The following is a 26,575-nucleotide window of genomic DNA, read 5'->3' as shown; positions in this document are numbered from 1 at the left end:
CCACCCTCCCCTGCTCCCCGCTCCCCCCTCGGCCAGCCCGCCTCGCCTCGCTCTGGCTTGGAGGAAGCCAGTGGGATAAAACTCTGTCTGTAATTTCAGCCAGCTGGGTCCCCAGGGCTTCACTTATCATCCTGTAGCTACGCAGTTCTCCGATGACATCACAGCGGCTTCCCAAGCGCTCCGCACGGAGCGAGCGCGGCCAGCGGCGGCCCCGGCCCGGCCCCGAAGCCACCAGGGCTCCAGGGCCCGGCCGCGTGGGAAGGGAGAGCCTGGGAGCCCGAGCGGCCGGGGACGCTAGCGGGACACGGGGAAGGGCCGCAGTTCCTACGAGGGTACTGAGATTTATTTCCCCAAAGTTTTCCACATTTTTTTTCCATTCTCAGCTAAATGAAAGGCAGAACAGATGACAACAATTTTCCAGCTGCTGAACAATAAATAAGGTGGAAATCTTTTCTTCCCTCCCTCTCCCCCTCCTTCTCCCCAACACCCCCACCACAGGGCAGAGTCTAGGAGCCAGGACACTTCCTTGGCTTATAAAAGAGGAAGAAAGATTAAAAAAAAAAAAAACCCACAAGCCCCTGTACGTCCCAGAGGTGACAGCGGGCCTGAGCAGAGGCACCGAGGGGTCACCCAGGCAGGTCTCTGGAGGGGATGGGGCGGGGAGGGGGGCAGGAGCCCCAAAGCTACATCCTCAGGGCAAAGCTTTGGATTCTGGCCTGGCAACCTTGACAATTCTTGAGGTGTGACTTTGGGAAGGCCAGTGGGCATCCCGCCCAGGACATTGATCCACCAGGCCACCACCTAAGGTGCCTCCAGTTGACCAGCTATTGGTATTCCGTTTGTTCCAGTCTATAAAGATCACGAATGGCAGAGACAATAACTTTTCAGAGTGTCGGTGACATCCACCCTCACCCCCAAGCACCCAGACCTAAAGCAGGCCCCTCAGCCAAAATCATGAGAGCTGCCCCAAAAGCGCCCCCTCCTTTATCCTGGCGTGCCCTGAAAAGTGCCAGAAATCACTGACAGCAGGACAGCAAACCCTAACTCTTATTTGCACAATGTTGGTGGCTTATTTTCACATCAAGGCAATGTCCCAACCCAGCTCCCAGAGTGGGCAAGAGATGGCCTGGGGTCTGCAGTCAGGTCAGTGGGGGCTTCGGGGCCTGCTGTCTCCTTGAGGACCCCACTCAGTCTGTAATCCCAAAGTGCCAAGAGGGAGGGGCGTGCCAGGTACAGGCCACCAACCCCTCCCTCTCCTGAGCCAACACCTCAATGCCAGCCCCCTCCCCATCTCCAACATCCATCCCTCTCTCACTACTTTTTTCTGAGAGTAAAGAAGGAAAATAAGAGGAAGAACAGAGATGGTACCCAGTGCCACAAGGAGCTCCACAGGCCTATCACCTCCCACTTTCTGGACACCATACCTTTTTTTCTTTTCTTTTTTTGAAAGATTTTATTTATTCATGAGGGACCCAGAGAAAGAGGCAGAGACACAGGCAGAGGGAGAAGCAGGCTCCCTGCAGGGAGCCCAACGTGCGACTCAATGCCGGGGCTCCGGGATCACGCCCTGAACCCAAGGCAGACGCTCAACCGCTGAGCCACCCAGGTGTCCCCACACCATACCTTCAATAATGAGGCCTAATGTTATACCCAGCCCTTCTTGCTCATGTCACTTCAGCATCTGCCTAGAACACAGTGGCCAAGAACAAAGGCTTAGGGGTCAAGCAGACACTGATTTGAATCCAGACATGACCACTTACTACTCAGTGCAACCCTGGGCCAATTACTTAGTCTTCCTGAGCTTCAGTTTCTTTATCTGCAAAATGGGTATATTAATATTTTCACCTCAGAGCAGGATAGTGCTAAACACCCAACATCGCACAGGACAGGGCCCGGCAACCAGCAATTACCCCGTCCAAGTGCCAAGTGCAGAGACTGACGTAACGCATCTAAAGCAGTTGGCCCAGCACACAGCACAGAGAGATGCTCTAAATGAGGCAGCCCCATATATACAACCACGTCCATGCCATGTGCTCCCTCCTTCTCTCTCCCTAACCCAGCTCCACCCTGAGAGGGACGTCGGTGACCCTGTCTCCTCAGGGTACAGATGCACAGGCCCGATGCTTCAGCTTCAGGGCCTATCATCCGCCTCGCCTTTTCCCTGCTCAAAAATCACAGCATCAAATGAAACAGCTCGGACACTAAAACGTGATGCTGCTCAGCTAATAAATACCGAGACCGTCCGGTTCGGTGGCTGCCAACAGCAGGCCGGAAGATGCCACCGCCCCTCCCGCCTCCAGAGATGGCTTCCGCTGTGTAGGACCACAAGGGAGGGGAGGGCAAGACGTCAGCTGCCTTCACGCAGACAGGACAACATGGGGCAGGGGGTGTAGTAGATCTGGTTTGGAAAAGGATATATGTAATTTTATCACTTTCTGTTTAAGGAAAAAAAAAATATTTTCCAGAATAGAGCTAAGTCAAAAATCTTTCTGGACAGGGGGATGGGCGAAGCCAAGCTTGAGAGGTGAAAGTACGGTTCGCTCTTCCGAGGCGGCTCAGTGTCCCCTGTCCCCTGAGGCAGCCCTGGGTAGGGCGGTTTCATGAGATATAGGATCTAGAGCAGGGATGTGATGCATGACCTCTGGGAGCCCCTCGGATGCTCAGTAGGACTTGAGACCCCAGATTTGCCACGTGAGGCCCAGCTGTGGGTCACCAGCCCAGGCTGATCCCTAGTCACAGCATGGTCAAGCTGGAGGATGTCCTGAGTTCATCAGCCCCCACCCCCCCACACACACCCCCCCCCCAGGGTGGCCCATCAGACTCAGGGCGGGCAAGTCTCCCCCGCTTGCATATTGGGTCAGGACTGGAGCAGAGACTACCACCCGGGACCCGGGATCCCGGAAGGAAATCCTGTCTGCTGCCAGAGCTGAGTCAGACACACCAGGGGGATGCCCAAAGGGTGCTGGAAACCCTGCGACATTAGACCCTCAAAGGTCTCCAGGTCTGGCCATGCAAACAAAGTAGAACAGTTATGGGCAAATCTGCAGCTAAAGACCATCCACTCGCAAATGGAACACAGGCCGCCTCCCCTGCAGGCCCAGCTTCGGGAGACCCCGCAGCTGGGCCAGTGGGGTGCAGCAGAGGCCGCTCAATCAGGCCGAGGGTCCTCCAGGGAGGAAGGACGCCCAGTCTCCTTCCGTCACCTCCTCCGGCCCCCTTCCCGCCCCATGCTTTCTTTTCATTGGCAGCTGTGGAAGCATCTTCCCCAATCTGGATTTCTTTTGCTCTTTCTTTTAAGGAATTAAATGGCTGCACGTTGTGGTTTCCAAGCAGCCAGTCCTGACATAGAAACAGGACGCAGGAAAAGAGAGAAGGACCATTTCACACCCTACATGCAGGAGAGGTAAGGCCCCAGAGACAAAGGGCTGAGGGGACAGCTAGGCTGGGGGTCCTCCCCCGAGAGGATGTGACCCCCCCCCCCACTCCGGGGAACATGGAGCAGAGTCTGGAAATAGCTGGGACTGTCACATCTAGAAGAAATGCTCCCGGCATCTGGTGGGTAGGGATGCTGCTAAACACCCAACATCGCACAGGACAGGGCCCGGCAACCAGCAATTACCCCGTCCAAGTGCCAAGTGGGCCACAGCTTGAGGCCGTGAGCCAGCCTGAGGGCAGAGGGAGTCTGGGGTGTGAGATGGAGCTTGGGACTATGACTCAGGAGTCCTGGCTTCTGGTCCCCGCTGCGCCGCTAACTCACCACTTGACTTTGGGCAAGTCATTTCCTTTTCCTGGGCCTCAGTCTCCAAAGCAGTAAAAAGCGAGGGAGGAATAAGAAAGAGCTCTGAACCCTAAAACAGCCGGTTCTACGCAGAACCACAAGGAGGAGGAGAAAGGCACGGGTGTGCCGAGCATCACGGTGTATGGGGCAAAGGGCAGGTCCTGGGCACCCCTCACACGGCCCCAGCCTTCCGGGGTGCTCCCCACCCAGGAAGGCAGCGGACAGGGCTGGGCTCAGGACAGTGTTCCCCAACCAGAGGGCAGGAGCCACGGTGCCAGAGGACTACTCAGGAAGGGAACTGTCAACTCCCAGGCAGGTGTCTGAGCTGGACAAAGGTCGGGGGGCCATACGTACCCACGCACCTCCTCCCGCCTCTCCCCACCCGGAGAAGGATGGGGGGAAATGGGGAGGGGCTCCAGCATGGGGACTGCAGGTTTTTACGGTCTGTCTGCCCTTCAACGGATGCTCTCACATTTGCTTCCACAAGTGCTTTTCAAGGGAAAGACTATCGTGCCCATCATCCTGATAAAGAGACCGAGGCTTGGAAGTTGTGGCTTGCTCAAGATCACCTGGCCTATGGGCCCCTGGTGTTCATGCTCTTTCTGCTTCCCAGAGAGGAAGAAGGAAGGAGTGGGAGGCGCAGAGGGCGAGAGCAGAGGAACCCACCAGGAAGAAGGGAGTTAAGGGCGACAACAAACCGCAGGTTGTCCAGAACACCCTGCCCCAACCCTACCATCCACGCATCAAGGTGGCCCCCTAGGGCTTTTTTTTTTCAATTATTTATTACTTTTTTTTAGAGATTTTATTTATTTATTCATGACAGACACAGAGAGAGAGAGAGAGAGAGAGAGAGAGAGAGAGGCAGAGACACAGGCAGAGGGAGAAGCAGGCTCCATGCAGGGAACCTGACATGGGACTTGATCCCAGGCCTCCAGGTTCACACCCCGGGCCGAAGGCAGTGCTAAACCACTGGGCCACCCAGGCTGCACCCCCCCTCCACCTAGGGCTTTCATGCGTTTATCCCAATGATGTTTCCAGGGCTCAAAGCATTTCTGGAAATTTGTAGGGAACTGCTTTAGGGCTGGTTCAAAATGCACACAGATGAGCCCCTCTCTGCACTTGGGGGGTCGATCCCCATTCTTGATCCCAAACAGGAAATTAGGTACCACATGTGGTTATCAGACTGGCCATTAGAGTCCCCATCAGCACTGTGGGGGTGTGCAGTGGGGTAGAGGTCTCATGGGTCTATGAACGAGCGGTGGGTGTATGTCGAGGGGAGGACCTTTGTGCTTCTCTGCACAGGTGGCATGTGCAACGGGGTCTGTGTGGTTCTATGCCTGAGTGGCTGTGGGTATGGGTGTGGGTGGTGAATCTGCTTGGGTCTCTGCTGCCTTTCCCAAATGGGTCCATCCATGTGCGTTAGCATGAGGAAGCTCACACAGGCACCTCTGTGGGGATCTGCTGGCCAGTGTGCACGAGCTCACACCCCAGAGCAGGTGTGGGCCGGAAGCTGGCAGCCCCTGCCGCAGCGGGACGAGCTGGCAGTGACTCCCCTGACCCACAGAAGCTATAAAACTATGGGGTGCAGGCCTGGACAGGACCCAGGAGCGCTACCCCCAGGCTTCTTTCTCTGCTTGTGTCACATGAAGAGCGCCTGTCTGGCTCTGGAAGGTTTGCAAGCAGGAAGGGGGCAGGGAGGCAGCAGGAAGGGAGAAGGAAAGATCTGAGCAGCTTTGAGCTTTCATATCAAAATCTGATCTCACTGCCCCTGGAGAAGAACAGACATCAAAGAACACTCTGCGGCTGACAATTTTTAAAGCTATCAGAGCAGCCCGAGGCAAAGTGTCTGACGAGCATCAGGGCATCGACAGGCTGTAAGGATGTGAAGACTTGGTTGGTCCAGGGCAAGCAAGGCAGTCCGAGCTCCTGGCGCCCACCCACTCCAGCTCTTCAGCTGCTTCCCAGAACAAGGGAGTCCCACTGTGGCCTGAACAAAGCTCCCGGAGGTTGGCTAGGCCTGGCCCCGGAGGGTGGGACAACAGTCCAGCAAGTCTGCCATGGGAGGCAGGATGCCCCACGTCCCTGCTGGAGAGTCCTGTGCTTGCAAATAATGCTTGAGCACACAAAGGGAGAGGCAGGAGAAAGGGGAGTTTGGGGCAAGACTCCAGAGTCCCCTTTGCACACGGAACCTTGCCGGGGCTTGGTCACAGCGCTCTAGAATTTGCCTGGTACCCCCAACATCCATACACCATGGTCACTCACCCCCATTTAGGCAGGTGTGCAGGGTGGAAGGGACTTCAAGAAAATCCAGTCCTGTCACCAGTTCCCCTTTCCCATGTCCCTCCAAGGCAAGACAGTTCTCCTAGATGTCAGATCTCTCTGCCCGGCCTGCTGCAGCTAAAGCCCACTTTCTCCCACGCAGTCCCCCTGCCCCTGACCGGCCACTGCACGATGAACAGATCTACTGTCCAGTAGCAACGGCAGTAGCCTGGGAGCCAAGAGGCCAGACTACTAAGGAGTGGTCTTCGATGGGCCTCGGTGTACCCCTCTGTGCAATGGGAGAGCACAACCAGATGACCCCTGACCTCCTGGCCAACTCCAGATGCTCCAAGATCCACCAAAGAGAAGATGCTGGGTCAGCACTGAGCCTCGTTCTCCTCTCCTGCTCGGTCCTGCCTGGGTGGCTCCGGGCTCCAAGCTCATCTGAGGCTCTTTCTGCAGCAGCGTCAGAGCCCCCGGAGCTTAGGACAGAAACAGTGTGACTTACAGGAAATGTGGAAGTACCCTCCAGGCTGCGGAGCTCGCGAGGGCCCTGCCGGCAATCAAGAGGCTGATTTATTTTCATCAGTGAAATGCGGAAACCTAATCCCCGGAGCGAGCTGACCCAGCAGACGGTGGCAGGGAGCGCCCCACCTGGAGCAGAATTAGCTGGATGGCAGCCTGCCGGGTCTCACCACGGGGGCCAATGAGGGGAGGGACAGGGGGAGGCCAGCTCAGCCAGTGTGGCTCCAGGTCCCTCAGGAGGGCCTCTTCCCAGCCTGCCCCCGGCCTCCAAGGGTCTCCAGCAGGCAGGCGCAGCAGGGGCAGAGCCAGGCAAGCAGGCTTCCCCTTTTAACTCAGCCCCTCGTTTTCAGGAGCCGCAGACCTGGAGGCCTCTGGGTCCACATGACCATGTGCAGGGGGCGCAGGGGCAGGGGGCCGGGGGCCAGAGCTCCTCGGACCCCTGCTCCTGGGAAGCCCTGGTGAGAAATGGCAGGCTTCGCAATCCCAGCTCTACACCTACTACTGGCTGGGCAAACGCTGGTAGGTTACTTCACCTCTCTGTGCCTTCCCCGTCTGTGGAATAGGAACAAGAAGACCCAGCCCACGGGAGGGTCATGAGGAGTAAAGGAAATAGTGGGCACCTAACGGTGTCTCACGCATTTTTCTCCTAGGCCCTAACCAAACTGCCGCTGGAAAATGTCAACTAAGTACAACGCTTGCAGAGGCCACTTGGGCACCATCAAGATTATATATGCACATATTCTTCACCCAGCAACTGCACTTCTACAAATGCCACTTCCATCGATGGGATTACACACACACACACACACACACACACTGTGTGTACAAGGTTATTCTTTGCAGTATTTTTGGAAACGACAAAAGACTGGCAACAACTTAAATGTCGTGTTACTTAAATACAGTTACATAAAACACAGAACGCACGTACAGTGGACTCGTCAGCATCGGAAGAAAAGTGAAAACAGCTCTTCACGTGCCACTATGGAAGGGTCTCCACGATGCATCACTAGATGAAAAAGTTCAGGATACAAGCCAAATCCTTGCCACAGCTACCAGAACCCCCATGACCTAGTCCCCATAACCTCTGACCTAATGGCCTATTGCAGCCTTCGCTGCAGTGACACTGGCCCCTCTGATGCTTCCCAAGCCTACGTACGGCTCAGGCAAGCTGCTGTCTCAGGACCTTTGCACTTGCTGCTCTCTTGCCGGCAATGCTCTTCCTCAGATATTTTCTTGGCTGACTCACCCCTTCGAGTCTTTGTTCAGCTATCTCTCCCTCAGTGAGGCCTGGGCTGATCAGCTTTTTAAAAAATTTCAACTCACCCCTCCACCTCCCCTTTCCCAATCACCCTATTCTGCTCTATCTTTTCCCAGGTGTTCATCGCCGTCTAGCATGCTCTCTCATTTACATATAATGTCTTTAATGTTTTTTTTTCATTGTCTCTTTTCTCCCATTACAATGGAATCGTGATGGGGGCAAGGATCTTCGTTTTGCTCACTGTTATATCCTCAGTATCTAGAATGGCGACTGGCATTTAGTAGGCACCTAGTGATTATTTGTTGACTGAGGATAGTCCACATACCAAAGAACACACGCGATTTGTTTTTGTTTTTTTCTTTTTGTCGGTGGAGCAGATTCAAGGTTACCCTTATTTTCACTCTCCCACACTCTGTTTTCTCAAATGGAAGAGAAAGGAGCAACCTTACAGCTATGCCAGCCATCACCATAACACACAGCCTGGGCATCGCCGATGACTGGTGCCAGGAAGGCAGGACCCGTGGAGGGGAAGCCCCTGAAAAGACCCTTGGGGGCTAGGGCTGGCTCTGCCCTCCGCGATCCGTGTGACCTCCACAAGTCCCCCAAGCCCGGAGCTAAGGGGGCAGCTCACCCCCCCGGGGAACGGAGCCTGGTTGGAAGATGCCAAGGAAAAGGTGCCGACACCCGCACCTGGTTCAGTGTGGGAGGAAGAACACCGGACGTGCAGCCAGAGGCCCAGTTCAACAGCTGCGATAGTCAAAAAATGAACTGACTTGCGCTCCGGGAAGCAGTTTATCAAGTGCCCCCCAAGGTCAGGGAGCCGTATCAGGAACAACAAACAGAACCAGCTGGCTTAGGACGCATAGGGCAGACCTAGGAGCCCAGAGACGATCTCAGTTAATTCTCAGCCCCAGGGGGGAAGGTACCATCCTTGCCCCACGTTACAGGTGAGAACACTGAGGCTCAGACAGGCTAAGCCATCTGCCCAAGGTCAACGGAAGGCAAGAGGGTCTCACCCGCGGCAGGATTCTGGCCTTTCTGTGTGTGTGATTCGAGGCTGTCTTTTCAATGAATCTCCTGGTTCCTTCTCCCCTTCTGGACCCCGGTATGTGGCTCTCTGGGCGCTCCCTCACCCTCCGCTCCACCCTCCCCAGCACTCCACCTTGACCAGCTCCAGCACCGCACCCCAGGACAGCCGAGTGGCGAGCGAGGTCCGTCTGAATCGAAGGCTTCTCTTTCCCTCCACCAAGCTAGACTTTGAGCAAGGCTGTGATGCCACTTCTAGGTTTGAAAATGGGGCTGCTCTCCACGCACGTCGCCCTCCCAGCCCTGGGACAAACGCAGCCCCTCTGCAGAGCTGTGCACCTCTGAGCACCACCGTCCCCCAGGAGCTGCCTGTCTCCCGAGGAGCCGAGGCCCAGCCGAGATCCTCCTCCCCGTGGCTGTGAGACACACACCCCGCCCTTGTCCTCAGGCGACTCCAGGGCACAACTTTCTACAGCACCCAGGCCAGCCCGCCGCCCGCCGCCTAGGCGGTGATCTGTAAGTACTGGGGGAATGAAAGGAGAGAGAAAAGGAAGGGAGAAAGGAAGGGAAGGAAGGAGGAAGGATGATGGGTAAAAAGCAGCCACAGCTGGGTAGGAAACAATATCTGATTACTGGAAGCTTCCATTTCTTCCCTCGGACATGGCTAGAGTTGGTATCTTGGGGTCTTGCAGGCTCCAGCTTCCTTGTGCTTGTTTGCGGGTCTGGCAAGAGGGGAAGTGGGAAGGGGCCGAGAAGGGGACAGCGCTCTCCTCCTGCCCTGCCTGGAGCTCGATATTTGAGCACACCGGGAAGGCAGACTCGAGGCTCAGGCTGCCGGCCAGGAGCTCCGGCCCAACCGAGCGCGGCTCCGGCCTTCCAACCTCCACCCGATGGCAGAGATTACAGAGGACCAAGGCACATTCACTCGGGAGGGTATTGGTTTACTGAATGTTCCCTGGGCAGACACTACTCGCCCAGGCCTGCCAGCTGCCTCACAGAGCAGAGCCAGCCAAGGGTCTGAGGGCATCGGGACGAGCCCCGCCTCGCCCCACTAAGCAGGTGGCGGGGAGATGCTGGGTCAGTGGTGTCATCTTCTCCACCCACAAGGTCAGGCCGACCTCACATTTGGATTCTTAGCACTCTGATTGCTGCAGGACGTCAGCAGGGAGGACTCCCGCCCCCCGACTTGGGGGAAAAGAAGGCACCAGATCCTCCCCAGGAAGCCAGTCTATCCCGGCCTCTCTCACCACATCTGTGGAGGCCATCCCACACGGACAGCCATCTCCCTTGTCTCCTGACATCTCTGCCCAAGGATGCCAAGGAGACAAGGGCCCAACCTCCCCACTACAGCTGATCCGCTCTCTCACCGTCAGGAAGTGCCACCGGGTGGCTGACTCAAACCCTTCCTGCTGTAGACTAAGTCCTTGGTCATCTATGATGTGACATAACAAGGACAGAAGATTCCTGCAGCAGCTTTGAAGGTCTCCGTCTCTGCCCATCTCTCCCCCTCATCCCCTGAAGCCACATCCCAGAAGGGCTGCCCTCTCCGGCGACCAGGTTAGGATTTTCCAACAAAAGTCAGTCTGGTGCTCATGAACCCCAAGCTCTTGGTCAGAAGATCACCCCCTAAAGCCTTCTGCTCAGAGATGGGGGGGCGGATGTATCAGTCCGGGATCCTTGGAACCTTTCCCTAAATTATTTGGGACCACCTTGCAAACTTGCACTCCTCTCTTACTGGTTCCTCCCACATCTGACCCAAAACTCCAGAAGGCAGGAATGCCAAACCCTTTGAAGGTACGTCAAGGGCAGATATTCACCACGGTGCACAAGTGTTCTTCCCTCCCCGCTGCCCAACTGCCTCAGTTCCAACCTAAAGGGGCCACCTTCTGGAGGAGGGGCTACCCTCCCTCACCCTGCCTGGCCTCGGGGACACGAAGGGACCCAGGGCCACAAGGGCCGCAGGGGCAGCTGGGGGTGCAGAATTCACGCAATTTTGCATTGCTCGGCCATCCAGGGATCTGACACTTGGCCTCCCTCTCTGGGGGTTGGGGCAGCTTTTCTAGACCAGTTCAAGCACCAGCTCTAGGGCTGGAAAGAGATCAGACCAAGCAGCCGAAAGCATTTCGGGCTGCAGATGAATAATCTTTTAGATCAAGATCATTAAATGATAGTACGCAGTATCGATCCCGGACTCTGGCTCCAGACCCTCACGTTGGAGTCCTGCCTCCACCGTTTACTCAGGACACTGCCGTGGACGAGGCCCCCAACCTCTCTGCTACTACCCGTTCCATCCTCTATAAAACGGGAACCCCAGGGGCAACCGGATATTAACGTGGAAGTAGTGGGGTCTCAGTTGTGACAGAGGCCCCAGGAAGATGAACGCCCCACTCCGAAAGTAAGGCAAGGGGTCAGCACACAAGGATGGCAGGAAGACATCGCTAGCATCGAGAGCAAAGAGACCATAATCCACAGGATGCAAATCACTTATCCAATAAGGGATCTGTTTTCAGAATAGAGAAGGAACTTATAACTCAATAGCAAATAGACCAAAAAAAAAAAAAAAACATTGTTTTGAAGTGTCCAAAATATGTGAATAAACATTTCTCTAAAAAGAGATCTACAGGGCGCCTGGGTGGCTCAGTGGGTTAAGCTTCTGCCTTTGGCTCAGGTCATGATCCCGGGGTTCTGGGATCCAGCCTCCTGTCAGGCTCCCTGCTCAGTGGGGAGCCTGCTTCTCCCTCTGCTGCTCCCCCTGCTTATGCTCCCTCAATCCCTCTCTTTCTCTAATAAATAAATAAAATCTTTAAAATTAATTAAATAAATAAATAAAAACAGATCTATAGTGGCCAGTTACCATGTGAAAAGATGCTCATCACCGTCCATTATGAGGGAAATGAAAACCCAACTGGCCAATGTACTTTATACCCATTAGGATGGCTCGGGTACTGAAGGCAGGAGTTGGTGAGGACGGATGGGAGACGCTGGCATCCTCAGACACTGGCTGCAGTGATATAAAACTTTGGAAAACAGTCTGTGTCCTCAAATGATTGGACACACTGTGACCCTACAGCCCAGCCACTCCACCCCTAGGTATCTACACAAGAAAACGTGAAAACCCAAGTCCACGTGAAAACTGGTCCATGAATGTCCACAGCAGTGTTTGTTAAAATATTCAAGAAGTGGACATAAAGAAAACATCCACTGACTGAGGAATAAGTGAACAAAACGTGGTATGGCCATAAGTAGAGTATTACGCAGCAACAAAAACAAAGCAGTGACCCATGCTCCAACTTGGATGTGGCCTGAAAGTATTCGGCTCAGTGAAAGAAGGCCACGTGCTGTATAATTCCATTTACAGGAAATCAGCAGAACATTCCAGTCTGGGGACGCCTGGGTGGCTCAGCAATTGAGCATCTGCCTTCGGCTCAGGGTGTGATCCTGGAGTTCCGGGATTGAGTCCCACGTCGGGCTCCCTACATGGAGCCTGCTTCTCCCTCTGCCTGTGTCTCTGCCTCTCTCTCTCTCTCTCTCTCTGTATCTCTCATGAATAAATAAATAAAATCTTTTAAAAAAAAAATTCCAGTCTGTCAAGGCACTACTGGGTATTTACCCCAAAGATACAAATGCAGTGATCCGAAGGGGTACCCACAACCCATTGTTTACAGCAGCAATGTCCACAGTAGCCAAACTATGGAAAGAGCCCAGATGTCCATCGACAGATGAAGGGATAAAGAAGATGTGGTAAATCCACACAATGGAATATTTCTCAGCCATCAAAAATGAAATCTTGCCATTTGCAATGACGTGGATGGAACTAGAGGGTATTACGCTGAGAGAAATAAGTCAGAGAAAGACAGTTATCATATGATCTCACTCATACATGGAATTTAAGAAACAAAACAGAGGATCATAGGGGAAGGGAAGGAAAAAGAAGGAATGAAGTCAGAGAGACAAACCATAAGAGACTCTTAATCACAGGAAATGAACTGAGGGTCGCTGGATGGGAGGGGGGGATGGAATAACTGGGTGACGCATTAAGGAGGGCACGTGATGAGATGAGCACTGGGTGTCATCTGAGACTGATGAATCACTGATCTCTATCTCTAAAACCAATAATACATTATATGATAATTAATTGGATTTAAATAGAATTCTAAAAATTAATGAATTAACTTTTTAAAATCTGTCAAGACAGAAAGGACACGAGGCTGGGGGTGGGGCAAGAAACGGGGGCCGGGTGGCTGCCGATGGTTGGGGGTGTTGGAAATGTTGTACAGTTGGTGATGGTGATGGTGAAGGTGCACAACCCCAAACATACTAAAACCCACTGAATCGTCCACTTTAAGACAGGTGGACGTTATTAAGTCAATGAATACAATTTTATAACACGATATTGGAAATATATAATATTAGCTGTTTTTTGGGGGGTTTTTTAAGAGACAGAGAGAAGGCCCCAAACTGTTCCGTGGCTCTGAACTCCCTCGGACACCTCCACATCACGGAGCAAACGGATCAGGAAGGGGGAGAGGCCACGAGGAATGTTGGAGAATGTTGTTTTGTTGCTGGGGGCCTCTCCCTCCCCCTCAGCGAGTGCGGGAGCACAGAGAACAGGAGAGACAGGGACTGGCTTGGGCCAAAAGTCCAAGGGGCGAGAGGCAGGCAGGGGGACCCACAGAGGGGCTGCCTGGGTCACGTCCCCCCCAGGCTCGGCTGAGGCCCAGATGCATGAGGGCCCCCTCGGGCCGGGGAGGGAGAGCCGGCCTGGGCCCCTCGCATGCTGTCCCGTGTCCACGAGAGACTGCAGGGGACGAGGGACGCCTGGGCCCAGAGGGTTGTGAGAGTCCGCCTGAGCGGCAGTCCCCTGCCTGAAGGAAACACCGATGCAGTGACCTACGCGGAGCCCCAGGGGTCCCCCAAACACCCACAAAGGTGCCGCAGGAGAGAAACAGCCCGCGTTCGACATCCCGGAATCTTCCATCGGCCAAGAGCTCAGGAGTGGCCATCCCCGCCTGCCCCACACAGAGTGGGCAGGAATCCCCTCCTGATTCTCTCCCCCACACCCGTCCTGTCCTCTCTTCCTATAAGTCGGGAAACCTAGTGAGCTGCACCCCCCCACGTGCGCACGCGCACACACACACACACACACACACACACACACAGTCGGTGCCAGGCAGGAGCTGACAAGGGGGAGGAACTGGCTGAATGAAGGGCCAAGTCCACTGGCACTGGACACACTGTCAACTGGCTGAGGATCTTTCGTTCCCTAAGTGGCCAGAACAGGCACGGGACTCGCCCTAATACCATGAGGGGGCAGGGAAAGCAGAGGACAGACGTCAGGCAGGGCAGCAGGAGACACAGGGAGTGGCTTGATGACCACACTCGACAAGGTCTGCCTGCTGATCAGGAAACAGTAGCACCTGCTGGGGAGGACTAACCACGAGAAAGAGCACGGTGGCACCCGGCTCAGGGCAGGCCCCAAAGCCAGCCAGCATCTGGTCACTGGCGCTGGCATCGTTACCATCGCCGTCCCCCCATGAGGTCCCCTTGGGAATCCATCCTCTTCGTTTCACTGACAAGGGAATTGAGAACTAGAGAGGAGAAGTAACTTTGCCAAGGTCACACAGCAAGCTGCTGTCAGAGGCAGGTCTCTGACTCCCAAGAGTGGGGCTCCCAGAACAGAGCCACTATGGATGGTTCCCGAGCGTAGAGGGGCCACAGGGATGTGGAATGTTTCCCAAGAAGAGAGGACTTGCATATGTTCAAATCACCTCTCTACCTTCCTTCCTCCAGCACTTCAATAATGACAATAGTAATAAACTCAAATTCCTGCCAGCAGAGTACATGCCTAGCACTCTGGATTTGACCTTTGACATCCTCATTGATCTTAACAGCAATCCCATGAAAAAAGACTATTACTGTACCCGTTTTATAAAAATGACATTTGGGGCTCAGAGAGGTCGAGTGTCTTGACCAAGAAACACAGTCCTAAACAACAGGGCTTGGAACCTGGCCTTCTGACTCTAGGTCCCACAGACTTAGTCCCTATAGCAGAGCTCAGTCTGTTCAACATTATTTTCCACTTTCCATTTTCCATGAACCATTTCTCTGCTCTCTTTGAAGTCAGGCTTGGGTGTGCGACCTGCTTTGGCCAATGAAATGTCAGCAGGAGGAATGTGTGTCACGTCCGGGCAGAAGCAGTGTGCACGTCACAGTGCCCACTACCCACTGTGGCGGCGATGATGGAAGCAGCTATGGGATGAAGCCACCAGCAGCCTCGAGTAAATAAGATGAACGCAGACCCCGTGCCAACCCACACTGGACATGTGGCACGGGCAAGAGATATATATTTTGGGGCTGTTTGTTACCCAGCGTAACCAAGCCTCTCCTGACTAATACAACCACCACGAAGCTACACTGCTTCCCCGCTCCAAGCCCATGAGGTGGGAAGTTTGGTGGGTCCATCTTAGCTCCTCCCAACTCACAAAAAGACACAATGATTAAGCTCAAAGAGACAGAAAGAACCACTCCTCCAATTCCCTCATTTTACAGGACATAAGGGAGATCTAAAGAAAAGGAGTTACCAAGACCCCCCCCCAACCCCGAACAGTCTCCTGCCACCCACGCCTCCCAGTGTCTGGCTCTCTCTCCATGTCTCTTGCCTACTTCTGTCTCCTTCTCACTCTCTGTTTGCTGTGTCTCCCTCCCTCTTTCCTCTCCCTCAAAATAAATACATAAATAAATAAATATCAGAGAGTTCTTGGACGAGCCCAGCTCAGGAGAAGTCACCACAGACCAGGGGCCGCTGGCTGCCATCCAGGAGGCTCTTCCCCAGCTCAGACGACCGAGCTCGAGGAGGCACTGGGTGTCCTGCAGAACTGGGAGCTCTCCCCGAGGAAGGGAATGGCTCTCCTCACAGATCCTCCGAGGGCTGAGCAGCTTGGGCCCAAAACCACACCCCCTGTCACCAGCCCCTGGCTCTTGGGGGGCTTCCCACAGAAACGGGGAGGGACTGATGGGCACCACACAGGAGAAGCCCAGAAGAGGGGTGGTTACCAGCCAGGTAACCGGGGGCTTCTCACATTCTCCGTTCCTTCCTCCGGCCCTGAGCAATCCGCTACTGCGCCCAGCACGCGCCCTATTCCCCTGTACCCACTTAAGTTGTGACACACTCTGAACAACTCCAAGCCTGAGGACGTTGGGGGACGGGAGACGTGAAGGGGGACAGTGAGGGAACTCAGGCCTGGCCAGCCCCCGGGTGGAAGGCAGCCCACAGCTCTTGGTACGGAACTCGCTTCCGAGAAGGCTCGCCCTGGAACACTCTGGAGGAATTTGGAGGCGGCTCTGTGCAGCATAGACAAAAAAACAGCCCCACTCCCACCCACAGGGAGCTGGGATCTGGGCATGGGGCGTCAGAACTCAGGCCAAATGGCTAATGGGGCTTCTGGAGGCTGTGAAACGTGGTGTCAGCCAGAGCGCTGAGCTGGCAGGCTCCAGACCAAACCAGAGAAAGACAGACAGCCTGCAAGGAGGAGGCTGGTGGGGGGCCAGCCCACTCCCCCCTCCAGCGCCCGGGACCTGCGCCCCCCAGCTCAGGACCAAGGCTCCAGGCGTCCGACTACAGGCCACCCAGAAAACTCCTTCCTAGGTGTTGTGGGCTGACGTGCTCTCCCCCCAAGTTCATACGTGGGAGCCCTAACCCCCAGTACCTCAGAGTGTAATTGTGTCTGGAAAGAGGGCCTTTAGCAGATAATTAAGTTAAAACCCACTCTAGACACGAGTGGGCCCCAGGCCAATCCGACCGGCGTCCTTATAAAGAAGAGATGGGGACACAGAGGCACACAGAGGGAGGACCCAGCGAAGACACGGAGAGAAGACCGCCATCCACAAGCTCGGGAGGAACCAATGCTGCTGACGCTTTGCTCTCAGACTCGCGGCCTCCAGAACTGGGGAAAGACACGTCTGCCGTGCGAGCCTCACAGGCTGGGGTATCTTGTCGTGGCCGCCCAAGCAGACTCAGACACCGGCCTGCGGGGTGCACCAGAGGGTGCTACTCCCGAAGTGAGGAGGCCTGGAGACGGCAGGTGCTCCCCTGCTCCCCAGCCACATGTCAAGGCCTGGAACCTTCTCTGGTGAGAAAGTTCTTAATACTGAGTTTCTAACGGATTCTTCACCTGTCACCACTTCCCCTTCCTTCTGGCCTGAGTGCAGGGTCCCTGAGCATCCATGGCCACCACACAGAGGCAACTCGCCCTTTCCCCTCTATTTCTCTCCAAATTTCTGGACTTGTCCACAGTGAAACGGCCTGCCCGGTGCGGCGGTGAGCTCTCTGCCGTCCAAAGGTGTGAGAAGTTGGACAAGCACCTGCAAGGACCACCCGTATTAGGGGGTGTGGGGCGCTGAACACACTGAGCTCCGAGGGAGGAGGGAAGGGACCAGAGTCAGACCCCTGGATTCAGTAGCCACCCCATGTCCTATCTCGTGACCCCCGCAGCACGACTAACCTCTCCACACGTGGGTGTGGCCATCGGTGCAATGGGGTCAGTACGACTGGAGCGGAGGTCGTGCAAAGGGAGCCTCTGCACGTGAGGATGACCTCCCCCCTGGCAGGCCCACAAGTGCCAGCCTCGTGTCCTCACTGTGGCAGGAGGCCAGCAGGCGGGCTCCCTGACCGGCCTGGACCGCCCCAGCCTGGGACGTGGGCCTACAGAGCACGGGGCTTTTCTTCCATCGTTTCTGTTGCTGAGATGGATCTGCGATGCCCCAAAGGAGTAGAAACTTGAACTAGGGGGCAGCCCAGGTGGCTCAGCCATTTAGTGCCACCTGCAGCCCAGGGCGTGATCCTGGAGACCCGGGATCGAGTCCCACATCAGGCTCCCTGCATGGAGCCTGCTTCTCCCTTTGCCTGTGTCTCTGCCTCTCTCTCTCTCTCTCTCTGTGTGTGTCTCATGAATAGATAAAGAAAATCTTAAAAAAAAAAAAAAAAAAAGAAACTTGAACTAGGAATGGGGGGTTGGGGGGAGACAGGGGTGCAGTTCCCGGCATGGACGGTAAAGTCAGGGTCTCCTGCAGAAGCAGGAGGAATAGTGGGCAGAGGGCCGACTGCAAGGCGGCGAGGAGCAGCCCAGGCCCGAGATCGTCTGTCCCTGGTCCCCAGTGCCTGGCTCAGTGCCCCCTGCTGCCCCTCTGAGTCACCCGGTGGCCTCTGGAGGGCCTGGCCCGGCCTCTCGGATTCCTTCCCTCACGGGCCTGAAATAGGAGAGGCGTGCCACTTGCAGAAACGACCTGATCTCACCTCCGACACGCCTCCCCTATTTTGAGCGGCCATCCCCTCACCAGAGGCCTTGCGGTGGGAGCAGCCCCACAGCCTCCTGGGGGGCAGGGGAGGGACACTAAGGGATGCGCCTCAGCTGTCCCCGGCGCTGACATCCAGCTAAGCACCTGCCGCAGGCCGGCCCGGTGCTCTCCTGGCTGCCACACTCCAGATCCCAGGGCCTCCAGCGCCTCCCTCCTGCTGAGACTCAGGACAGGGGTCTGCCCAGTGGTCAGAGGTGGGGACGGAGGGGCCAGATCCACCCAAGCTCGGGGGCGACCCAGGGAGTGTCACAGGGGCTGGCGCCCGGAATACAGGCCTGCGGTTACCAAAGCAGCACAGCGATGAGCACTGGGGTTTCACACCCAGACCTGCTCCTTACTGTTGGGGCAACCTTCTGCGGGTTACTAAACCCCGCTGTGCCTCAGTTTCCCTACCCAGGCATGAAACCAGTGCCCACCTCACAGGGTGGCTGTGAACACTAGGCAAAGGGAGACTTGCAAGGGCTGGGCACCATGACTGGCATGTGACAAAGCCAGAGCGGGCTCCCAAGGCCAAGACCAAGACCTCCTTGGTCTTCTCTGCAGAGACGCCTGAGATGCTGGCCACGGTCATTACGTGCAGAGACTCCTGAGGAGCCACCACAGGCAGCCTCCGCAGCTCCTACTCCCCACACGATGCTCAAAATGATTTGTCCACTCAATCCCCCATTTACAGCAGAGCAAACCAAGGCCCTGAGAGGATGGCTTCTTGTCAGAGGGTCTGGACCCTGGTAGTTCGGCTCTAGAGGCCACCTTGGGGACCCCTATGCTAAACCGCCTTTCATGAACATTGCTGCATTAAGCCAAGGACATGGGCGCCATTAACCATCCCAGTCTGTAGAAGAACAAACTGAGACCAGGAAGGCTAGGTAAGGCCTTCAGCTACAGAGGGGGATCGGGGACCCTGGGCGGTCAGGCCTCAGGCACACAGGCTGACCCACAGCACCTTGGGGTTAGCCTGCCTCTCCCAGTCCATGACTTCCCTGGGGGGCAGGCAGGGCCACCTTGGGTACCATGTCACCCACAGAGCCCAGCCCCCCAGCCCCGGGGCCACTCCTAGGAGCCCCCAGGCACCTTCCAGGCTCCAGCTTGAGCCACTTCCTGGGCACCCCAGGAGGTTAGGTGCCCTTACCCCAAGAGTGTTACATGGGGACATTGAGGTACAGGGACTTGCCCACAAAGGAGATGGACTCAGGCCTCCTATGTCTCTTTCTTGACCAAGGAAATCAGCCAGAAGAAAATGCTTTTATCTCTGGGCCCCAGAACCTAGAGCCTTCCAGAAGTGCCTCCAGCCATGAAGAAGAGCAGGACTGGAATAATGATCATTGCTCCCACCCCATGGCTGGCTTTCCCATCCCTGTGGGGGATGCAGCCCAGCGGCAGCAGGGGGCACACAGATGGACAGGCAGGGTCTGTCCTGGTGACCACCCCAACCTCATCGCTCCCGGTCCAGGCCAACCAGCTGGCCAGACGAGGCCAGGCCAGCGAAGAGGACAGCAGAGCCTCGATCTGCTTGCCCTGCCTTCCCTTCCCACCCTCCAGGCATAGGGCCAGCTCCTCAGCCTCCAGACAGGAGCCCCTCTGTCCCTGCAGGATGAGCTGATGGGTTCCATTCCCCTGCCCCGGGGGGGGAAAAGGAAGGAGGCAAGGGGTGGAGAAGAGTCCAGACTCCCCCAGCCTCTCCTTCCTACCCCATTCCTGCCTCTAGCTGCTGCTCCTCCTTCTGCTCCCCCGCCTCCTGCCCCCTGCCTTCCCTCTGGCAACGTGTCCCCATCAGGCCTCCCACGGCCTCTCCTGTCCCCTTAACTCTTTTACCTTTTGGTTGCCTGGCACCTTGCAGTTTACTGAGTGTTTTACATTGGCCGCAGCACAGAATCCACAGCAGGGAGAGACGGGGACACATTAAAAATACCTTCAAATTGCCAAGTGTTCTTGTGAAAAATGCAAACATCCCCAGAACGTTGAACAATTAGGCTGGCAGTAGCTCCGAACTAAATTATTTCGTCCTCTGCCCTCTCCCCAGCCACTCAGCACAGCAGAGGGGGCCCCGGGGAGGTGGGGAGGAGTACTTGGGGCGGTGCCTCTGCAGGGTGGGGTGTCTGGGCCCCTGGGGGAGGGGGTGGAGGGAACTAAGAAGGTAGGCTTGAGGACAAGCCATCCACTTTGCAGTGTTGCCTGTAAACAACATGCTCTCATCAAGCCCCAAAGGCTGGCCCAACCACTGCCCTCATTCCACTTGCTCTGAGCTCCATCACTCCTTCTGGTATCTCAGAGGTCAGAGGGAGAATTTTTTTTTTTTTTTTCAAGAAAAAGAAGACTTTCAGGGTGGAGTCAACATATCCAAAATCCTGGAGAAGGGGATCCCTGGGTGGCGCAGCGGTTTGGCGCCTGCCTTTGGCCCAGGGCGCGATCCTGGAGATCCGGGATCGAATCCCACGTCAGGCTCCCGGTGCATGGAGCCTGCTTCTCCCTCTGCCTGTGTCTCTGCCTCTCTCTCTCACTGTGTGCCTATCGTGAATAAATAAAAATTAAAAAAAAAAAAAAAAATCCTGGAGAAGAAGGTAGAAGGAAGATGGGGAGCAGGTGGGGGTCCAGGAGGCCTGGCTCTCTTTAACCCAGCTCTGCCACAGGGCTCAGAGTCCCAGGGATGTCACAGCCTCACCCAAGGACCAGCTGCAGCTCAGGGGCCGGGAGCTGGTATCCTTGAAAGCACGTATCCATTGGGCAGTGGGTAAACCAGAAGACCCTTCCTTCGAGTGGGGCCGGGGTGGGGGGCTCTTGGTTATCCCCAACTGAAAATCCGGGGGTGGGCCAACAGTCCTGAGGATCCTTTGGGCTCCCACATGCTGCAGTCCCAGGATTAAATCAGAAAAGCAAGTCTAGGCCAAACCCCAGACCCGGCGTCTCGAGGGCTCCCAGAATGCTGCCTTTGGAGGCTCCGCCCTGCCTCCCACATGCAAATGAACCACACAAACAAATACAATCCACACATCACCCCCGCCCCCAGCACTGAACTGAGCTGCAGTTGCCCACTTGACATAATGCTAGGTTGTGCAGCTAAATTAAACATGCATTAATTTCGACCTTGGTTTAACTTTTCAAATTCTGCAGCCTATCGGTCTCCAGCTCTCAAACATTTTCGTTGGCCGTCGATGAAAGCGTGTAGGACCCGCATGCTGTGTCTACTACATTCCTAGGGCTCTGACCCCAGGGAACTCAGGCCTCGAGCCTGGAGAAATCTAACGGCGGGTTTCAAAGAAATCTAACAAAATGCCGCATTTGCGGGGCGTGAGAGTTATGTCAAGGTCCGCTCAAGGCCACCTCCTCCAAGGAGCCCTCCCAGACCACTCCAGCTCTCAAGAGTCCCTCCCCGGCCAGGGTCAGAGCACAGGCTGTTTACAGTTCGTGGGACTCATTCAGCAGCAGAGGCACACCGTGGTTGCGTGGCCGTTTGGCTGCATTCGTCACCTGTGTCTTGGTTATTCCACACATTCGTGCTTTGTCTTACTGTCCCGTCACTGAACCGGGAGCTCTCCGAGGTGCCTGGACCTCTCCTCGGCCTCCCCCGAACCCTGTCTGCTGCCTCAGGCCACGGGAGCAGGGCAGTGCTGCGGGGAGGGGAGCTGGAAACCCCGGTGCCACCTACCCTCCATGCCGTCCTCTCGGTGCCCATCGAAGTTGTCATAGGAATCCCAGCGGATGAGGGGGTCGGAGGTGTTATAGTCCACGGACACGCTCGGCCCGTTCTCCAGGTGTTCCATGCCTGACGGAAGGAGGCAGGAGGGCAGTGCAGAGAAAGGTGGGGGAAAAGGCCGATCAGCAGCTAGGCAAACAGAAGAAGCCAACGGCTCCCCCGGGGCTGCCCCCTGAGGGGCTTCTCATTCTCCTGAGCATGGTGGGGTGCGGCCAGCGGCTTCAAGTGGACAGAGAACCCAGGAGTCTGGTTTCTTGCATTGTCTGTTTTATTTTATAGTGGGGGGCAGAGGGAGAGAGAGAACCCAAAGCAGGCTCCACATCCACCATGTAGCCTAACGAGGGGCTCGATCCCACCACCCGGAGATCATGACCTCCGATCATGACCGGAGCCCAAATCAAGAGTCAGGTGCTCAACCGACTGAGCCACCCAGGCACCCCTGTTTCCTTGCATTCTTGAAAAGGCTCGTATGTGGTCATGGGGGACATCAGGATGGGACACTGAGGAATGAAGACCCCTCCTCCTCCAGGAGAAAGCTGGGGGGCCCTCTGGCTAGGCATCTGTTTCTTCCTTTTCCATGTCCTGGGCCCCCCACCCCCGGGGCAGTGCCAGGAGACTGGAAGGTCTGCCCCTGGAGTCAGGGGGAGTGTGGAAGAGGCTTGTGCTGAGTGGCATGGGGTAGGGACAGCAGGGAAATCCCAGCCAGGACACTGAGAGGACACAAGGGCATGCTAGCCAACCCCCTGACTTCCTCTTCAGATGCTCCCGGCTGCCGGCAGGACTCTGAGGGGAGAAGCAGTCTCTCCCACTCATCCACGGGAAGATGAAGGCCGCACAGGCCGCAAGTCCTGCCTCCTGGGGCAAGTCCCTCTCCTGACCTGGCAGTCCCTCCTTGCCTCTTCCCAGAGTCCCTCCGTCGGTAGCCTAACTTCGTCTCATCTCACTCTGTTCTCAAATAGGATGGAGAACAACTGGTCTCCACATATAACCAGTCTGAAGGCATACCAGCTATTATTAAATCGGCCTTCTCATCTTCAGGTTGAACCACCTCAATCCTCATAAATACTTCTCTCGCCCATCTAGCACCTCTGAACGTCCCTTCAGCCACTCCCCACATCTACCACAGCCCCCTAGTCTCCGAATATAACGGGACGGTGACCTAATGGGACCAGAACAGTTTATCCAGCCCAGCACATCTTGGTCAGCTCTTTTATTTTTATGATCCAAAGATTAAGTCATTGGTTCATGTTTAGCTGGGGGTCCACTGTGATACCCAGATCCTCTACTGCTGGCCTGCCTCTCATTCACAGGGAACTTGCTCATTGTAAAGCACGTCAGTGGGAGAATGACGGGGGTGGAGTGAGGACAAGTGAGGATGCAGGCAAGGGGGTGGGAAAAAAAATGAACTCTAACAAGCTTTTACCTTGAATTTTCTCTGGTCCGTAAGAAAATACAAATTCTACTTTGCCATACTCTGGAAATCGATCATCTGAAAAGGGAGAAGGAAAGACAAAAATGAGCAGTTAATTCCCCAAACGGACTTCAGCTTTATCTTTCAGGAGAAGGTAAAAATAATATGCAAATATATGGCTGATCATACCATATATATAATGAAATGGCCTCTTGCCCACCTTTGGCCCAAGTGCTACTTGCTTGAAACCATTCCCAACCGTTTCTATTTCTTGTCCTACTAGCAGTTGCCTCTAAGACTCTAAATAATAGCCACTGTTTTTATGCCACTATTTCTAGACATACCAGTTTCAAGCAATCTCCATTGATTTACCATGATGACGGTAATTAATTTGGCCTGCTAATATCACTCCCATCTCCCTTCTCACTAAATCAATTAGTAGTAATATTTATTCTGATTTCCTTTGCGACTTTAAATGCTACAACTAAGCCTCTATTTCGTGAGCTGTCCATTTTCAATGGTGTCCCCTGACTCCCTCCATGTAAGAGAAGAAAATTCGTGCCCCCACTTTCTCCTCCCTTTACCAACTCCATCTTTATGTTGTCTGTTTTCCCTTTACTTTTCCTTGTTAAGACTGATAACATTTACATTCTGTTCCGTAATGATTATGGCATCCCCTCTGCTTTTGCCCTCCTGGCTCCAGTACAGAGGAAGCTCACCACAGAAACATCCTTTTACTACATGAGCCAGACTGCACTGCGGGGGAGGGGGGGGGTCAGGCTCCTCCTCCCCCGAGCGCCAGCCCTACTCTCTGCTCTTGGCCTAAGACCAATCTGGACACAGATCACCATCCACTGCTTGTGGGAAGAGATGTTACAGTAGGGATGGCAGGCGTTCCCTGGGGTGGGAATGTCTCCGTCACTGCAGGCGCTGCTTCGTGGTATCACACTTGTGTGTCTCTTTTTCTCCCATGGACCTGTGAGTTCCCTGAGGGTAGGGCCAGACTTCTGTCTCTTTGTAACCCCAGAGACTAGCACCTGCCTGGCACATATAGACACACAAGTATTTCTTGGTGGATGGATGGGTGGATTTGGGTGAGTGCATGGATGGGTGGATTTGGGTGAGTAGATAGATGGGTGGATGGATGGATGGATGGGTATGGATTGTTGGATAGATGGATGGATGGATAGATTTGGATGAGTAGGTGGATGGATGGATGGATGGATTTGGATAAGTAGGTAGATGCATGGGCAGATGGGTGGATGAGTGAATGACTGAACGGATATGGATATGTCTCAGGCCTGAATGTGATACAGACATAACCTCAAATAGATAAAGAAGCAAAGGGAGACACCTCCCCAAACACCTCTTATTCCCTCAGAAAATGGTCCCCCCTTCACTGCTGCCATAGCTCCTCCATCAGTGCTCTTCTACCCTGTGGTATAATTATTCCTTGTGAGGTCTATGTCTCTACTCAGTGAGCCCACCTTTGAAGGCATCATCAAGGTCTTCCTTCCCAAAGACAACCCCCAGGTCATGGATGGCACAGGTGTGGAACTGTACACGGAAGATGACATCTCGGGCTGGGCTCCGGAACTTCTTATGGTAACACTTCAGCTGGGTGGGAAGAGAGCAGAGCCCATCAGGGACCCGAGGATGGGAAATCAGGTCTCAGGGAGCCTCCTTCTTAGCAGCATGACTGAGACCCCAGGGCTCACCCAGCCTTAATGAGGGAGAGGTCACCAGTACCAAACAGGATCTCAGAGCTATCTGGGGAAACTTCTAGAAAGCAGAATGTTGGAGGCCAATCTTGCCCTGTGGGGAGAAAACTGTCCTCCCAATAAGTTCCTGCACACAGAATGGAAAAAGGGAGGAGTGACTTTAAATTGCAGGAGGAAAGACTGAAGTTAGAATTGAGGGAGTCCTTGTCACCACAGGAAGCCAGGCGGGTAACAGCTCACACTGAGAGATACTTCCCTGGAGATGTTCTAGAACAAGAGACAAGCACAGGAGAAGAGATGTCCACCTCTGAGGCAGGGGAATGGACAAGGACTGTCGGAGGCCGGAAGGGCCTCGCGGGAGCCCTGGTGGCCACCGAGGAGTGACAATCCTGTCTGAAGAGGCAGGAGGGGAGCAGGAAGACAGAAAAAACGAGAAAAAATAAACAGGGAGGAGGGGGCACTCACCAAGATGTCTCCCTTCAGGAGCAGCCCGGGCTCGATGGTGATGCAGATGCTGGTCTGGCTGTCTCCTTGGACATTGCTACAGGAGAGAGGGGAGCAGGGAGCAAGAGCTGCGGAGGGGGCACGCTTGCTCCTTGCCGCCCCCTGCCGGGGGCTCCCTGTGGCTCAGCCCTCTGCAGGCCGAGATCCTCCTGGAAGAGGTCCTGGCCCTTCCCCCGCACCCTTGTCCCCATCCTCGCCCTCGCGCAGCCCTGGCTGCTCATCCCCTGGGATACCTACTAGATGCCAGACGTGTAGACAGGCTGCATGGCCTGGTAGATCCGGAGAAACGGCCGACATCCTGCAAGGGAGGGTGGTGTCAGGCGGGGTGGGGGGCAGAGGGAGAAGCAAGGAAGGGCTGGGGGCAGGAGAGGTAGGCAGGAGACACGAACAGAGAAAGGAGGAAGGGATACTAACTCTTCGTCTGAGAGATACTTTTAAGTGGGTAAGAACCCCTGTAGCATCCAACATCACGTGCCAGCGGGCGCTGCCAAAATCTGACCCGTGACTGGACCCGGGGCTTAAAGAAAGCTCAGGAGGTGGGGCCTCCAACCCAAGCCCACACCTTTACCCCCCGATGCTGCCCCTTGAGAAAAGATGGGAGACAGCAGGGGAGGGAAGCCAGAGGGCCCGGGCAGGTACCTCCTTTAGACTCGAAGTTGGGGATGCCATGCATGATCACGTGGTGCAGAAATAAGGGCTTGTTGTTCATTTTGATGGAGCCAGAGAGCAGGCCACTGAAGTAGTGCACGTACCTGGGGGGCCGGGAGAAGGGCGGCTTCAGCCAGGAGAGCTGTCCCACAGCAGAGCCTCCCCGCCACCACCCCCACCTCTCTCCCGGGCCTCCTGGAAGGGGGGGTCTCCACCCCAGCACAGTCCTTTCTTGCTGCCGGGAGCCCCAGGTAGGAGGACGAGCAGGTACCACTCAACCAGGAGCGGAGTGGAGCCAATACTCCTGTTTGGGGGTTCTCTGGCGTCCCCTGGTGGTCAACGTGAGCATCTCTTTCCAGCCTCACTCCCACCCAAAAAGTTCCTCCCCCGCATCCCCGAC

The 26,575-nt window shown here is 55.3% G+C and overlaps 1 protein-coding gene and 1 long non-coding RNA gene across 25 annotated transcripts in view; one reads left to right on the top strand and one right to left on the bottom strand.

The window, feature by feature from the left end:
* Positions 1-26,575, bottom strand: part of TNS1 (tensin 1) — a 197,063-nt gene that overhangs the window by 55,769 nt on the left and 114,719 nt on the right. For all 20 annotated transcript variants that reach the window (XM_072813586.1, XM_072813584.1, XM_072813582.1 and 17 more), the window contains 6 exons: positions 26,167-26,279; positions 25,765-25,825; positions 25,489-25,564; positions 24,790-24,919; positions 23,315-23,380; positions 21,844-21,960 (listed from right to left, as the gene is read on the bottom strand). In XM_072813586.1, coding sequence (XP_072669687.1) covers positions 21,844-21,960; positions 23,315-23,380; positions 24,790-24,919; positions 25,489-25,564; positions 25,765-25,825; positions 26,167-26,279 — 563 coding nt within the window. The remainder of the gene's footprint in view (positions 1-21,843; positions 21,961-23,314; positions 23,381-24,789; positions 24,920-25,488; positions 25,565-25,764; positions 25,826-26,166; positions 26,280-26,575) is intronic.
* On the top strand, positions 4,572-12,610 carry LOC140625906 (uncharacterized). 5 transcript variants are annotated; one of them, XR_012025180.1, is made up of 2 exons: positions 4,572-9,362; positions 11,779-12,610. It is a non-coding gene; the product is annotated as an uncharacterized lncRNA (long non-coding RNA). The 5 variants fall into 5 exon arrangements; XR_012025179.1 differs by having other exon boundaries at positions 10,220-12,610; XR_012025177.1 differs by having other exon boundaries at positions 10,001-12,610.

This window comes from Canis lupus, chromosome 36 (assembly GCF_048164855.1).
Source record: "Canis lupus baileyi chromosome 36, mCanLup2.hap1, whole genome shotgun sequence".
In the NCBI taxonomy this organism is placed as follows: domain Eukaryota; kingdom Metazoa; phylum Chordata; class Mammalia; order Carnivora; family Canidae; genus Canis; species Canis lupus.
The sequence above is the reverse complement of the archived record's forward strand: the minus strand, read 5'-3'. Positions and strand labels throughout refer to the sequence as shown.